The 17,147-nt window shown below is 38.6% G+C and overlaps 1 protein-coding gene across 5 annotated transcripts in view; it reads right to left on the bottom strand.

Annotated features, from left to right (window-relative positions):
* Positions 1 to 17,147, bottom strand: part of LOC136883358 (glycogen synthase kinase-3 beta) — a 480,420-nt gene that overhangs the window by 82,867 nt on the left and 380,406 nt on the right. For 4 of the 5 annotated variants that reach the window (XM_067155618.2, XM_067155620.2, XM_067155619.2 and 1 more), the window contains one exon: positions 15,410 to 15,612. In XM_067155618.2, coding sequence (XP_067011719.1) covers positions 15,410 to 15,612 — 203 coding nt within the window. The remainder of the gene's footprint in view (positions 1 to 15,409; positions 15,613 to 17,147) is intronic. The other variant, XM_067155617.2, reaches the window with a different exon arrangement.

Here is a 17,147-nt window from a genome sequence, read left to right as displayed (position 1 = left end):
AGATTACAAGCTAAATCATGGGCCCACTTTCCCATGCGTATTCCCCCTACAGAGAAGAAATCAAAAGTCACAAGAAGGTGTGTTGTGTGCTACAGCCGGGGTAAAAGAAGTGAAAGTTGCTGGCAGTGCAAAAAGTGTGGTGTAGCTCTTCATTTAGAAGAATGTTTTGAGGTGTACCACACCCAGCAGACGTACTAAAATAGCGGCATTGGTAAGTTTATTACTTCGTTATCATGCACGCAAATTTTCAGAAAGGAATATTTATTGGTTGGTTTTGTATGATTTTCTAAATAATAGAGTGATGACGACGGCCGTAGAGCGGTATTTAAATGTGATTTCTTAGTGAACTCCTATGATATTTAAATGTGAGGCAAATGGGTTAATGAGCAGAATATCTCTTACATACGTCCAACTTTTCCCTCAAAACCTCCATGAGCTTTTCGCAAGTCAAATATTTCCATCCAACCATTTATTTTATCTTGCTTTTTCAGACTCTTGCTGAATGCACCAAAAATAATATCTTTCCTTCTTTCTGAAATGAATAACTTTGTTTCTCTTGACATCATTTTAACAATTCATGCAGAGTTTGCAATTTCATAACAATTACGTTCGGCGGCCGAATATCGTTATTAGCGGCATCTGATTCCTAATGGCAGACCAAGGTATGTCCGACTATCGTGGAACATACACGAGGATCGCGGAAGAAGAGAGTGGGTGATAATAATGTAGTAATTTCCAATCATCAAAGAAATAAGCTGAAAAATAACATTGTAGCATTAAGAAATTCTGAGAAATATTAAAGTTCTTTGAATCTTAGCTGCATAACTTACCTTAAAATACGATATTACGATAAATGAGGCAAGTATAACCTAATTCAACGATTGGAATACGAAGGTAAACAGCTGATTCGTGCTGGGACGTAGTATGTTCATTGATATGTCGTCACTTGTAAAACTTGTAACAATTCACAGGTAATATACAAGGGACTTTCAATCTTTTGTGGAATAGAAATGTACAACTCCATACATTACAAGTACCTACACTAGTAACTTGTAATGTACAAGACCATACTTTTGCGGAATAAGCCCCTGGTGTCAAGTGTGGCGCGCCATAGCAAAGACAGCTTGAACGATTATGAAATATTTGGAGAATTGCATGCTGATAGTTTATCTGATCTCCCTAGTGATTGCAGAAGTCTAAGCATTAGTGATTGTGAAGATGTGTGTCCGTCAACATCAAAATATACACGCGGAAGTGAAAGTGCGATATTCAGTTCAGACGAGTCTGTCGACGGTGACAATAATGCGAGTGAGGATGCCAGTGATAGTATTGTCAGCGAGGTTTATGGATGGACAAATAAGGATGGAAACAAGAGTCCTAGAACCATTTAGAGGTTTTACAGGTATTTATATTTCATCTTACTTCTCATGCTACGTGTGCTTCTGTTGCCGATCTGCAGGAAAGAATGGAGTAGCGTGCGCCCGGACAACAATGTGTTAAGATATCACTTTCAAATTTTGTAAGAATGGAAAATATACTATATTCTAAAATGATTCGAGGGTAGGGGCAAAAGTCATGGCAACTGTATTTTTTCTTGAAGATACCAGTCCGGTTGGAAAATGTGACATATACAGACGAAAGGACAAGGTGTTACCTACATGTGTGTACAATGAATAGCACTGAAATATTGTGACACACTAATTTATTATGGTAGTATGCAGGACAATATGGCCTTCCCGGTGCAAAAGAATGACAACACAGTTCATATAAAATTGACATAAAAAACCTGGATCTAAAGACCCTCAAAGTAGTCCCCTGTTACTGACACCACATGCTGCCAACAATGTGGGAGGCGTTGAATACCACCCGCCTCAGTGTTTGCCGAACCGCGTGAATCGGGTCACCTGTTGGTGCACGGCATTAGCAATGTCCTCTCGTGTTGCAAACCACCTACCACGTAGTGGTTCCTTAATCTTTCAAATAAGATCAAAGTCACAGGGCGAAAAGTCGGGAGATTACGGTGGGTGCTCCAATCCTTCCCATCCCCAACGTCGTAGTAGCTGCCCTACACACTCTGCTTTATGTGGTTCTGCATTGTTGTGCAGGATTATTGCACTGTCCACAAGATCCGGACGTTTCTCCCGAACGCCGTACCTGTCGCATCAGGAAGTCCCTGTAGTACTGTGTGGTCAATGTTCTGCCATGTGGAACAAAGTGGCACACAATGACACCCCTGACGTCATATGTAACGATCACCATCAATATGACTGGGAATGGATTCTGACAGACCTTCTGCCTCCTTGGTGATCCAGCATTTCGCCACTCTTTGTACTGACGTTTCAGTTCTGGTGTGTATGCCCTGGCCCAAAATCCATTGACAGGACAGGACAGAGCAGAGCAGGCCGATTCTGCACCTACTTCCGCCTACCATGCGCAGTCTTCGAAACACAGTTTCCTGCGCACGTGTCACGCAGCTAGTTAAGAAATGGAGGAGAAAATTACCACAGCCATTCTATCTCACCATGTTTTGTAGGTACTATGTGAATCATGTGGACTGCAATGCAGTATGTATGTATGTATGTATGTATGTATGTATGTATGTATGTATGTATGTTCGTGAGAAAATGGCTGAACAGAATTTAATGAAAATCGGTATGTAAAGTCAGGGAATAAGGCACTACAGTCTAGGCTATAAATAATTTTATTCACGCTGCGTAACAAGGTAGTTTAGAGAAAGGCCTAAAATGTAATCCACTGAGCAAGTGGCCGTGCGGTTAGGGTCGCGCATCTGCGAGCTTGCATTCGGGAGATAGTGGGTTCAAACCCCACTGCCGGCAGTCCTGAAGCTGGTTTTCCGTGGTTTCTCATTTTCACACTAGGCAAATACTGGGGCTGCACCTTAATTAAGGCCACGCTCGCTACCTTCCCAATCTTCCACCCTTCCGTCGCCGAAAACCTTCGATATGTTAGTGCGACGTTAAACAAACAGCAAACAAAAGAATGAAATCCTCATATATCTATGAAACAATCTGTGACCCAAGTTCTCGCAACATATAGAATTTAAGACAAAGATCTAATGCTGATTATGGAGAGCATCATCGCCGACTCCGTCATCACATTTATGTGAAGAGATAAATACGGAAAATCATTTATCATGTCTTGTCAAATATAAATGCAAACGCGTCCACAACAGATTGTCAATGTTGATTGATTTTAGTATCTTGTGTCTTGTGACAACTAGATGAAAATCTAACAGTACATTTCTAAATACATATTTTTCCCTCTCCCCCACTGTGAACCTATTAATGAATTTACCATGCAAGTTGGTCGTGCGGTTAGGATCGCCTTGCTATGAGCTTGCACTCGGGAGATAGGGGGTTCGAACCCCAGAGATTAGGGGGTTCAAACCCCACTGTCGGCAACCGTGAAGATAGTTTTCCGTGGTTTCCCATTTTCACACCAGGCTAATGCTGGGGGGGGGGGCTGTACCTTAAGGCCACACTCGCTTCCTTCCCATTCCTATTCCATCGTTGCCATAAGACCTATCTGTGTCGGTGCGATGTAAAAAATATAAAAAATAATCATGAATTAAATTCTTTGCTTAGTCCATATGAACGCCGAACATCGGTAACAGAAATATTGTTTAGTCTTGTAAACTGGCGAAGGTGGTTGTTTTTATTGCGATTGTCTTAAGCTGAATAACTGCATTGCCATCAGCACAAGGGAAATTGTGAAGATGACTAACAAAATGAGAAAAATCGTGAATGCTTGAAGAAAAAAAAAAAGAGCCTAAAGAAAACATGTTATTTCTGAAAACTGACGAGACCCTGCGTGGCAATGTGCGCTCACGTCCACTTCGCAGTTTCGTAAGCTTCGCGCTGTTCTGCTCTGCTCTTCCCTGCTCTGCGGCCAACTGCTTCTCAATGTGCGCCTGGCCTAACAGCACGAAAGTACAACAATGTATTCATCCAGTTATATTTTTAATTCCAAAGCGACGACCCATACTTTTCTTGGGCTTAAAAGTTTCCTTAAACTCCAAATTAATGTTTAACGTCAATCCCCAAGAAAGTGTTGAGGGAAATTTTCGAGATATTAATTACTCACTAATTACTCATAATACAGGCCAATACATTCAACTGGTGAAAATATTCTTGAATTGGTTACTTTTAAACACCTGCACAGCCATTGTAACCGTGTTATGTGTATTTTATATTGACCGGAAAAATCTTAATCTAAAAGCAGCCTTTAAACGTGATTAGTGGGCGCGAATTTCAGTGTTCCGACAGTTCGTTCACGTTCCCTGCAGCTTTATGCTGGACCATGGCCATAACTACACACAGGCACACACCGCACAGCACATTCTGTACAGGCACATTCCTAGTTCCCACTGGCGCGGAGCATGTAATGTTGCCTCTCGAAGTTCTCTCTACACTGCGTCCCGTGCACCCGCTGCACAGTTCAGCTAGTAGGCGAAGGGTAGTGCATAGTGGGGCTTCTGATGGGACAGCGAGTCAGTGTCTCCGGCTCGCTTGAGAATGTTTTGGAACAATTGACACTCGGTGTTCTGGAACAGAGGAACATAACTGTGCACCGGCACATTCTGCCGAAACAGGGACATAGTGCCCAACCCTACTACTTATCTCTTGTGAATCAACATTTCTAGGCACAAAATGAAGAAACTGGCTAAGGATGAATATCTGGACTCTTGCATCTGGCTTGGTGTAACAAACTAGGAACCTGACGTCTAGAAACTGGGTGATAAAATGGATTGCTAATCACTGTATTTAAGATGATCACAGTTTTGTTCTTAATGTGCACTGCAAGTGAACTGTGCGTTTTAAATATGTGGAAAAGAAGGCAGTTCAAAAACACTTTTATTATTTGCTCAAATTTAAACAAAATTTGCTTTTATATTTTAATAAAGGTATGTAAATTATGAATAATCCGTTTAGATCCTGATATATTGCAGTAGATTTTCAGCAGGTAGCCATTTTGTTAAGTAGCTTGCATGTATCCATAGGATGCTGTCTGCTGTTTTAAATCATCTGCTGCAAATACAATTCACCTGACCATACAAACTATTTCCCAGTCACTCTCTATCTTCTCCAGTCTTTACCCTGAATATAAATGCTAGTTAAGACATTATCCTCAAATCTCATAAAGAACAAAAACTGCATCTGCTGTTTAAAGAAAAAAAAAGCTGTAAAGAAAAGATGAAACAATACAACATACCACTCATCTGAAAACTCAAGATCTGAGAATAAACTCCAGGCATCAGTGAAGAAACTACTTGAAATTTTTAATACAGGCATTGCACAAATTCCTACACCATCTCATAAGACCAGAAGCAAGCTAACATGCACAGAAACCATTAAAAGTGGAGGGAACAAATTTAACTACAGATGTGTACATAATACTGTGTATAATTAATAAAGAACAACAGCAAGCGTAAGAGTGACTAGCACAGAGAGGGAGACTGAACTACTAAGATTAAGTCAAACAAAAATCTGAAACACCATATACTGCATTTGGATATAACATTACTGTGATGTCATATTTGGTTCTACACGTTAGTTACAACCATTGATACAAATTTATAAAACAGCAGTGAAACTTGTTTAAAATATGAGGAGCAGCGAAGATAAAGAGTGGACTCAACATAGAATGATTTTTTATTATACATTTTTATCATGAGCCTTGGAGAAGAGTGGTATGAGTGAACTTTACTGAAAGTGTACCTTTCTCCCTTATCATAGTATACTTTTAAGAAAACTGAGCAAAGATTAAAGCAATATGACTGCAAATATGAAGGGTAAACTCAATGACCCTCCTCCTTGTTTCTGTAAGCACCTGTGTGTCTCCACGTACATCCACCCCCTTCCCCATTGATATGGCTTTGATATTTTATAATGATTATAATTAAAACTTAAAGTTACTGCCCTGAAAAATTCTGTCTTGCAAATGAATATACAACTGTACAATCACCAACCTCCTGCAAAACTAAAGGACACATGAGAGTTACTGCCCTACGTCCCCGTATCGTGAAGTTGGTCAACATCATCAACACCCAACGTTGCTGTAAACAAAAGCACAGCGTAGAAATTGAGCCAACTGACTGATATTCTTCATCATCTTCACACACTTTCACAATACAGTTCGTTAGTTAACTTGATATTCTGCTCTCAATTAAAAATTTGCTGTACGTCGCACTGACGCAGATAGGTCTTACGGCGACAATGGAATAGTAAAGGACTACGAGTAGGAAGGAAGTGACTATGGCCTTAACATACAGCACTAGCATTTGCTTGGTGTGAAAATCGGAATCCACAGAAAACCATGTTCAGGGCTGCCGACAGTGGGGTTCGAACCCAGTAACTCCCGAATGGAAGCTGATAAGATATGTGACCCAAACCGCGCGGCCACTTGCTCGGTTACTTTGCACTCAGAGCTGCAAATATTTTAATTATAATATAATACAAGCATTTACCTGCGGGCTCCAAATGCAATGTATCATGTTGTTCATTAATGTCCCCTCGGATATACTTGAAAAGTTTCGAGGTAATGAAATAATATGCATGAACGATGGTAGTAACAGAATGTACAGAGACATGAAAATACATCACAAATAGAAATTGTATTACATTTACTTTTCTGCAGTTTGGTAACTTTTGAATTTATTGGGAATTATTAATATGAATTCGTGAAGTTTGTACATCTTTTCTAACTGCAAACTCATTAATCCAGTGCCATAGGATAAACAATATTACGTTTCACACACACTGCTATAGTACAATCTCATAAACCGGCAACAGTTTCTACTACTAAGTATGTAGTTATGATTTCCACTAATCATGAAGTTAAGGTGAAAATTCAGAGCAGACTTTCCAACCTACAACTAAAAAGAAGTCTCTGCAGGGTAGAATAAACAGAGTCAAGGAAATACGAGTTTAAGTAATCGCTCAAGAATCAAGAAACGAAGAGGAATGCAAAACTTATGGTACATACGAATGAAGCAAGTAATCTGCACCTGAAAGCAATATTCCATACAGATTCACGTAACTGAGGTTAATTTTTCAGAGAATAAATTGCTAGACTGTATCATAGATATTCCTTGCTATTATAAGTTCCATGTTGTATTGCGGAGCAAAATTTGCCATCTGTAAGGAATAATTTGATACTCATTTACGGAATTGAGGTTAATTTTTCAGAGAATACCGTATTTACTCGAGTATTAGCCCCCTTTTCTTCCACTTTTACAGCCCAAAAAAAGTAAGGAGGGGCCCAACATGCGATAACCTCAAATTTTGTGCAGTGAACACATGGCTTCTAGGCTATAAGGAGCTAAAAATTATACATGTAAACATTCTACACCATTCTTTAACAAACTTATGAATGTATTTGAGTGATACTGGCTATTTTTGTCAGAAGGCAGTATTTCTAAATGTAAAAAAAGACAAATGGTGAACACAGCTTTTAGGCCTATATATGTAAAGTAAATACAGTCAATTTTAGTTACTCATATCACATCATTTGTTTCATCTCATTAATGCCATACAGCCGTAAAAACTCGCTGCGAAAATTCGTCTCACTTCATACTCGACCCCGTTCACTAAAGGGACAGGGGTATTGTATTATCATATTACGTAATATTGATACAAAAGACCTTAATGGCCAGTTATTTGTCTCTGTCAGTTGAGCAGTAGGCTTTCTATTCAGTAAACCTGAGTAAATCTAATCACCACTTTCATTTAATCACTGCTTTTATTTGAATTATCTTGTCATCAACTTCCCTGCTACCGGCATGTCATCGTTCCAAATGACATCATTTTCACTGCCTTCTCGTCAGCCATGCATCAAGAGCATTCAAGGCTCCGTCTTCTTGAAACTTTTACAACAGTTTTGTTCCTGACCATTCCCGGCTATAGAGTCCAAACAGTGAGAATCTATTCCCAAATGGTTGCAGGAGATGGTCTCTGATATTTCCAGTTCGTGTATGTGTAGTAGAAGCCATTCCTTCTGAATAAAGGCGTGTTGTAGAAAGCGTGCCAAACCACCAGCTGATAGTGTAGGCTATGAGTTGTACTTCCAAATGTAATACATAGTGACTGGAAGTGTTCTTTGGATAACTGCAGCCATTGAGAGCCAAACCCTTATTTTAAAGTATATTTCATGCTTTTATCCACATTTATCACATCAGGTTAAACAGCTGTGAGATAAGAGAGATAGCATTGTTTAGGTTAGGTATGCTATCAAGTGCCCGCATACTGCCAAAAGTTCCGCAACGGGAAGATTAAAAATTAATCACACAAGTTTTCTGCATTTATGGATATCTACAGGTGTGGCAGTAATGCTTTTTATTATCATAATGTTTAATTTTGTACGATTGTTGTCTCCATTTTTTATTAATGCATTGTATATTTTGTTTGGGGTCTCTGAAAATCGTTAGGTGGGGACAAAATTATTATTTGTGAGGTACGTTGGCGAATAAAACAATAGTTATGATTGGACTGTGTTTATCACCTTTTAAACCTAATCCCCCCCCCCCCAAAACCTATATTGGTCCGAATTACGAGATATTAAAGGATTACTTTGTTAATGAACTCGTCTGCTATATTAACAGCAAAAACCCCCTTGTGAGATCGAGAGACAGCTGTCGCAAGTATAGTGGCTTACGCCAACTGACTGGTCAACGTACTGTTAACTGTGGGTTACGACTAGTTGGTTATGCCAAGTGGCTTGCCTGACCTTGCCATGTGTGGGGTTAAGCAATCAACATTCTTCTTTGACTGCACTGAAGGCAGGTGTTGAAGGTTATGCCAATTTACCAGAATGTGCATTACAGTGTTAACTATTTGATTAACACATAACCTCAAGTTGGAAATTCAGCAGGGTTACGCCAATTGGCCTGTACAAAATCGATATTATAATCTGTACCTTCGACAAGCTGAAAGGCTTTAAAGTTACATTAGCCAAATCGATACTGGAAAGTACAGCTTCCTTCTTAACAAATTTTAATAATCATCATCATCATCGTCATCAATGTCCCAACTCCAGTCGCCCGGATGTGGTTGACAAGTCTCTTCCACTCCTTTCTGCCCTTACACTTTCCCTGCTCCATTACTTCCGCAACATCCAATCCAGTTTCTCTAACGTCCTTTGAAATCTGATCCATCCACCTTCTTCTCGTCTTCAAACTGGTCTCTTTCTCTAACTTCTCTTTCCAATTCCCTTCTTGCTATCCATTCCTTTCCCATTCTTTTTACATATCCGAACCATCTCAGTCTTTTAATATTTTAAAATTTAATATTAATATTATTAATATTTTATATTTAATATTTTAATATTTTGAATTCTATCTCTTCTTGTTCTTTTAACCAATGTCCTTAAAAATTTCATTTCTACTGCTTGGATCTTACTATCTTGTTTCTTATTAGTTACCAGCATTTCTAGTCCGTATGTTACAATTGGTATGAAATACTGTTTATATAATGTTAATTTCGTTCTCTTCGGTACTTTGTCATCCCATAAAAGCTCTCTGACTTGATGATAAAATGTTGTACCTTTATTCAGTCTGTTATTAATTTTGGGTTGATTTCATTACTTCCATTTTTTACTTATATGCACATTTATTATTTTTCACAATTTTTTAAAAATTATTTAAATCCTTTATATTTGTCTTTACCAGAGTCTGAGAGGACTATTATTATGAAGAAAGGAAGTGCCAATATGATGCAAGGATTACCACACACAAGAACTACTTTCTACCAATCTTGACGAATGGAGCTAAAACTCGGATGATGACCAAAGCACAGGAAAGTAAAATCCAGGCCAGCTACATGAAATTTCTTAGTAGTATGCTGGCCAAGACATGATAGAACCGAATAAGAAATACAGTAATGCAAGAAACAATACGTGTATGCAAAGTGGGAGAGTAAGTAGAATGATCGAGACTGAAGTGGTTGAACACGTGAAAAGAAAAGAAGGAGCGAGGATCCTGAAGTCGATGTTCGAACTAGAGGTCAGAGGGAGAAGATGAAGAGGTAGACACAGGAAATGATGGAAAGTACAAAGTGAACAAAAGCTAAGGAAGAGAGTAGCAAACTTTCAAGATGTCTTTGATGAAGAAAGGTGGAAAGACAGGCAGAGATGTGAATGATTCACAACCCAATTCAAGATTCATTTGGACAAGGGGAACGATGATGATTTTGATGACGGTGAGTTAATTTTTACCATAAAAAACTGGAAGCTGGAATACTTCGACCAAATAACGTGGAAGGAAAGTAAAATATCTTCCAACCCGTCATATAAAGAAGAATAGGACGTAGGACACCTGACATACTACAAACTCTGTGGCTGAAGAATCTTGTGGAATGGTACGAGTTGAGCACGATGTACTTCTTCTGCATTGCTGCATCCAAATTCAAGATCTCCATGTCGATCGCCAACATTTGCCACAAGATGGCACATTAAGAAAAAGAAGAAGAACCTCTACGAAGGGGAAGGGTTAATTGCTTTATCTCATCTCAGTGTTCTCCCCCAGAAATTTTCATCAGCTGGGTGCCAGGGATCGGTAACCGGGCGGGGAAGACTACATAAAAATGAATATGATAAAACTACAATTATTCACTCCCCTCAGAGCATTAGATAACCAAAACTGCAAAACTGAACTATTTTATTGTTTTTCATGAACAAGACATAACAGAGAATTTGAACTTCTAATGTCCTACTGCTGTTCATAATCCTGTAACACTGGGGCTCACCAATTGGTTGCTGTGGAGTGCCGTACGGGTTTGAGACGTCCCGCGGAATAGAGTGCTTGCATGCAATTTGATGCCAATTCAGATACCGCTCGCGCACAATAGTACGTGATAGTAAAGCTAAACATTTAAACTCCGATTTAATGGATGCAATTATGCTGACAATAATAGAGATTTATCATATAAATTAAAGGTTTTACAGTATACATACTTTAATTTGGAGTACCCAGTGACTCAAATATGTATTAATATTATGTAACTAGTACATATCTAGGTTATGTTAGCGGGGCGGCTGGTGTATATGGCAGGGCGGCCCACTAAAAAGGTGCTAGGGAGAACACTGCATCTTTACATATAAAATCTCTATGTCCGTCCATCTTTCATGGTGATGAGGAAACAAAAACATTTCAACAGCTCCAACGTACCAACATGTTTGTCTACCCGTTAAAACAAAAATACAATGATCCTCTCATGACAACAATTTTTACACTTTTTTCTTTGACTGTGTCATATTCAGTACATTGCCGCGCACCACTTCATCTCTCGGCAGAAGTCTGAACTACTTCTATCCCCGAGCGCGGTCGCCTTCTGTAACGATACTGAAAAAAAACAAAAAAAAAAAACAAGCAGGTCTGTACGGCGGAATTTGGCACCACATACAGATCTGAAGTGATCAGTGAAAAATATCTTTCAGTGAGGTGAATGAATCATCTTCACCATTCTTGTCTACGCAACATCACCAGCATCTATACGCATGAAATGGAACTCTTACTGCTAAGTGGGGAATGGCATCTACCAAATTTTGATCGTGGATGTTTTGTTGCAGGTATTCCCATGGAAGAGAGATGATGTGGAATGTTTCATGTTTGGCTCTTTCTTGATAAAATGTGTCTGTTTCAGTGAGATGAGTTTGTCATTTCGTTGCACGTAGCAACATTATCTACTGGTACAGTAGAACCTCGATTATATGTTCCCAGAAGCTACATTTTCAAGTGAAGTACTATTCGTTCAAATTATGTGGTCCCACGAGCATCCTAACTAAATCACGTTGTAAAAATCCCGCATTATCCGTTCCTCGAAGAAACGATTTCCAATATCAACTGTCCAGAAATTTCAGTCCCATCAACACTAAATCCTCGGTCACGCGTTTTTCAAGAAAATGTATCTCACGAAAAGACTGCTACGGCATACTTACGGATCTTGGCGTTAACATCCCGTCATTGTGGTAATTTGAGGAAGTACTATAACTGAAAAGCGATCGGCGGCGAACTTGCTTAAGGGACCATCTTAGCATCGCATTCAGGTGGTATTGTTTAGAGAATTAAAGTCACAGAGCAGAGAGTGTCCACAACAATTGGAAGGAGACAGAGCACATTTCGACAGCTTTACTTGAAGACTGAACAAGTTTCATCAAATGTTCGTACTTGCAAAAAGTCAACATTATGTCCAGGGTTAGAATTTTTTAAGGTTTATTTTTTGTGTCGCCGAACAGGTTTTCGGCACTTCCCTCAGGGCAATGTACAGTCACTGAGCTTTCAGGCAGGAATCAAAACTGTTCCTCCTTAAGTACCGGTACCGGTAACACAAATTTAGTGTTTTAATATTATCGTATACGATTACAAATGTTATCGAGACCAGAACAGATGTTGCACCTTACATACATAAAAGCCATAGGAGGTTTTGGGATTGCCTATTACTGTTTTGGTCCTAATATAAGACTGGGAATTTCACGTTTTTGTGTTAAAATGTTATAAAAACCGGAGTAGTTTTATCTGCGCACGTTACATTTAAAAACTTTGTATCATTTCGCACTTGTACTGACTTGCACAGCGAGCGCGGTTTCCAGCTGAGCTCAAGGCCGCGAATAACCGTAATTTCGGAAGTTTTGATGATATACTTTTTTTCTTTCGAATTTGATTGTAATTAGTGACGGGCAGAATTGAATATAATGCATTTGAGAACCTGAGAATTGATACTTACATTCAAAACCATATTTTCGAGTTCAACATAACCCTTAAAAGTTGATGTAGGCCTAATTTACGTGGTACAAGATTTCCATAAACTATGAACAGTATACCAGTGACCAAATTACAATGGAAGATTAAAAAAAAGAGAGAGAGAATTCGCCATCATGTTGGGCACTTTTGTATCCAATGTGCTTTATTTTATTAGAGCAGAGAATTAAAAACTACTTGTGGTCGATTGTTGTTTGGTTTGGTGTTATTAGGTTCTTCAAACAGTTTGACTGATGAAAGTTGCTGAACTGAAAGAAGGTTTCAGAGGAAAATGACGATGTTTCCCCGGTAAAACCGAATGTAAAGTTTCTGAATTTAAGTAGTGTACCAGTAATTAATGTTTGAAGCCGGCCCCGCGGTCGTACTTGCCTGCCTCTCACCCGGAGGGCCTAGATTCAATATGAGGACTGGTTCCAGGTTCACTCATTCTGCGATTGCCTTTAATTGAGGCGCTATTTAATGGTGAGATGGCGACCCCGATCTAGAGAGCCAGGAATAACGGCCAAGAGGATTCATCACACTGAACATGCGTCCCCTCGAAATCTGCAGATCTTCGGACCGAGCAGCGGTCGCTCGGTAGGCTCATACTGGGACTGTAGTGTCATTTTGTTTAGGGGCGTTTGTAAGATTATAAGTATACATATTTCTTTTTTGTGACGTTTAGCCGAATTGTTGATGGTTCATTCGTTCGCAGATTTTCCGTTTTCCCGTGTTGTATGTCCCCCCCCTGGTCCCTCCAAAAATGGAGAATCGAGGTTCCACTGTATAAGACTGCTAAGTCTTACTGACTGGTTTAAACTAAATATGCATATAGAGGGCCATATCTACCAAATTCTGATCAGTGAAGCTTTGTTGTAGGTGGCTGCATAGTATTCATTCATATAACAATTGGAATCTGGTAATCTTTTATAGGGAGAACATGTTCATTTCTTGTAACTACAATAGAACCCACATTTTTACAGGGACCTGAATTTTTTATCCTTAAATGGGGGTTTATCCTAAATCAAGGTTTCAGTAGAAAGCACACCTTTTCCAGAGATCTTTGCCTGTATTAACATAAATGGTACCAGCATACATTATTTACACAGTGACAGCAATAAAACAAGGAAATATCTACCCTACACACTGTACTGTTGTTACAGTTTGTGCTTCATTTTGACAAATTTTTATTGGTGATTGCAAAACCACTTTGGTTGTTCTTATAACGTTATACATGATTTTTCATAAAAGTCTGGAAAGATGCCAGACTTGCACAAAACATATTAAAATCGGTATGAAACAGCACTTGGTTTGTTTAAACATTTTCGCGGATGTTTTTCAAGCAGCGGCTTACTCAAGTCCAATAGTCTGAACACACATACTTAGTTTCATTCTCAAAAACTAATAGCATCACTCCAGAGGCTTGTGGCAAACTTTTCCATTTTCTTACTTCAAAAGGTGTCACCTAACCTAGGTTTACCGCACACGTATTATGAAAACATACTTCAAGCTTCCTCTAGAATAATAATATTTTTGCTATAAATTTACACGGGAACAGCCTTTCTGAAATTCAACAAGATGCTAAACTACATAACCTAACCTCTGAAATTAGTTATGCACACTGCTGAGAAGTATCACATTCTTATTTTATTTCAGTACATAGTATTAGAATAGAGCAATTGTTTAATTCAGCCTTTATTTCTAAGGAGTTAAAAACTGCAGGCATTGCACTTATTGCGAAAACATATTATCTCGATGTTTGTTTACACGAGTCGTCGTGAGGAGACCTCACACTCGCTCAAGATAGACTCGCTCGTGCGTAGCGAGGAATCAATACAGAAGATAATCGATCGCATATCGTGGAGTTGTATACTGTATCTGGTACAGTGTATGAATACTGAACGGATAAAATCTAACATGCCCCAATTTGCCCGTAATAACAGATGAATCAATAAAAGGGTTCACACTGTAACCAAAGGATATTGCACAGATTAATATAGGAATTCTTGTAGGTTATAATAACATTGTCATTAAAACGGGGGTTCTCTTCTGCTACAACGGCTGCGGTCGGATGTGCATTTGAGATCGACATCTCACTTTATCGCTAAGTGCCCGCACTCTAATTTCCTCTTCTGCCTTGAATCATCCTTAGCAAGCTTATGACGTCTTTTTCATAGGTTATTAATGTCCCATAACAAAAACTAATAGAAATAAATATTTGAGAATTTTAACCTTTCCTTAATGCTAATGTGGGTTTTGCCCTATTGTGATTTACGTTCAATCGAATATAAAATTGCGTTGCTCTTATGGAATAATTTTCAGGACTGGAAATTTCTTCCGTTAAATGCTGGTTTACGTTAAATCGAGATCACACAAAATCGGGGTTTTACTGTATTTACTTTTCGCATAGAAGTTTAGACTGATGAAGACAAGTTTAGTACAGTCCAGTATAAAGTAAAAACTGACAGGATCACTAGGCAATTAGCAAGACTTATTACGTATTATTAGTATTAGTCTTGTAACTAGATGAATTTCAAGAAAAATCATAATGTGTACAGAAACAATATCTGACTAGGTCACAGTAATGATGTCACACAACTGCAGTTAGCAGTGTTCTCCTCCTTACTTGCACTATTTTCTCTCTACGAAACTCCATACCTTCCGTACCTTTTGCCAAGGATGGGATTTAATCTGTGGGAATTTGAATTCCGTATAGTTGGGATTCATTTCTCGTATCTGCTCTCTGGTGGGCGTGCCGAGAACCTTGATGATTTCTACCAATTGGTCGACTCCAGAATCACCTGGGAAGATTGGCTGACCTAAAAGTAATTCTGCCAACACGCAGCCAGCACTCCATACATCTGAAAGCCGAAGAGAGAATCAATCTTCAGATAAACTGTCGGTACAAATTTGCAATATCAAACAGGCAAAAATTTGGACAACATAAGATCAATTCTTTCAACAGATCACCAAATAGCATTAAAAAATTGACGAAAATGGAAGCTGAGTACCGGTACCTCAAATTGAACTCCAAATTGTACTCAATTTCCAATTGTGGAAAATACTGTATTATCTAATACGATTTAGGCTAGTTTACCTGAATTCACTGGTTCAGAAAATGACATGCAAAAATTATGGCAATTACTTTTGGTTAAATTGTACTAGAGCAAATATTTGAGGTTAGAATTGCACATGAACTACAAGTAGGCCACTATTCATTAGTCACAAACTGTAAATGATGCTAAGTGTATACTGAAAAACCCAGAAACCTCTTCCTTCTAATAGATCAGCTAGGAATTCCTTTCAGTAATGAGATTTAGAGGAATGTGTATATTAGCTATAGGAGGACAATTATTTCTCATTACAAGCATAAAAAGCTTCATTCGCGTAGAATGAAGAAGCAAATTCTGAATATAAATGGAAAAACTCAAATAATTGTATTAAAAAATAGGACAGCATTATATAACCATATGGCAAATATCACAAATTACAAATAAATGTGGTGGTTTCAGGTAAATCTTCTGAATTTACTTCGTTTCAATTTAATAAACTAAATGCACTTGTGGACATGATATAGGCTTTTGAGTTTATGCCATGTCAAGGAAACAAGGTGAAATTCTTTACGTTTCGCAGAGAACTTTGCTCCGCATCTTCAGAAGAAAATCTTGACTATTCACGTGGAAGATTTCTCCAATAATGAAGATTTCCTGCAAAACGTAAATAGTTTCACCTTGTTTTATGGACACGGCATAATCCCAAAAGCCTATATCATGCCTACAAGTATGGGCTGTGAAAGCATCAATGTTAATAAATGCATTGATCAGACTCTTCTTCATCCCTTCTGACTTATAGTACAATTACTTTTGTCCTCTTCCACAAACCCACCATCCCCTGTAGTAAGGTTCAAAGGAGCTCGACGAGTATCTTTCCATGTTCTTGCCTTTCTAGTCCTTCCCTTTCTACATTCCTTACTTTTCAAGCCAATTCAGATCCTGATAAATGAACCCCTTTAACCCAATAGTGTCGTCTGACGAGCTATGATCATGCCAAGTTCTTAGAGTAAAATAATAATTCCTTTAAATGGAATATTTTATATTTTCAGCATTCAATACTTACGGATATGAATACATGTGTTAGTACACGTTTCAGTCAGTGAGACCTCCTTCAGTAATACATTAGCAACACGCAAAACACTACGGACTTACGCACCAACCTAATAAAATTGGAGTGGGGGGAAGAAAGTGACCTGCACAATGACGACTTGCCAAGCCCTGAAAGTGCGTTCGTACTACGGCACAAAGGAAAGTGTGTGACTAAAACTGGACAAAAACCGACAAAGGCACAATTATTTACTAATTAACTAAGTAAAGACTTATCGAGCAAGTTAGAAATGTAA

Source organism: Anabrus simplex, chromosome 11, assembly GCF_040414725.1.
Source record: "Anabrus simplex isolate iqAnaSimp1 chromosome 11, ASM4041472v1, whole genome shotgun sequence".
NCBI classification, from domain to species: Eukaryota; Metazoa; Arthropoda; class Insecta; order Orthoptera; family Tettigoniidae; genus Anabrus; species Anabrus simplex.
This window is presented reverse-complemented; position numbering and strand designations above follow the sequence as displayed.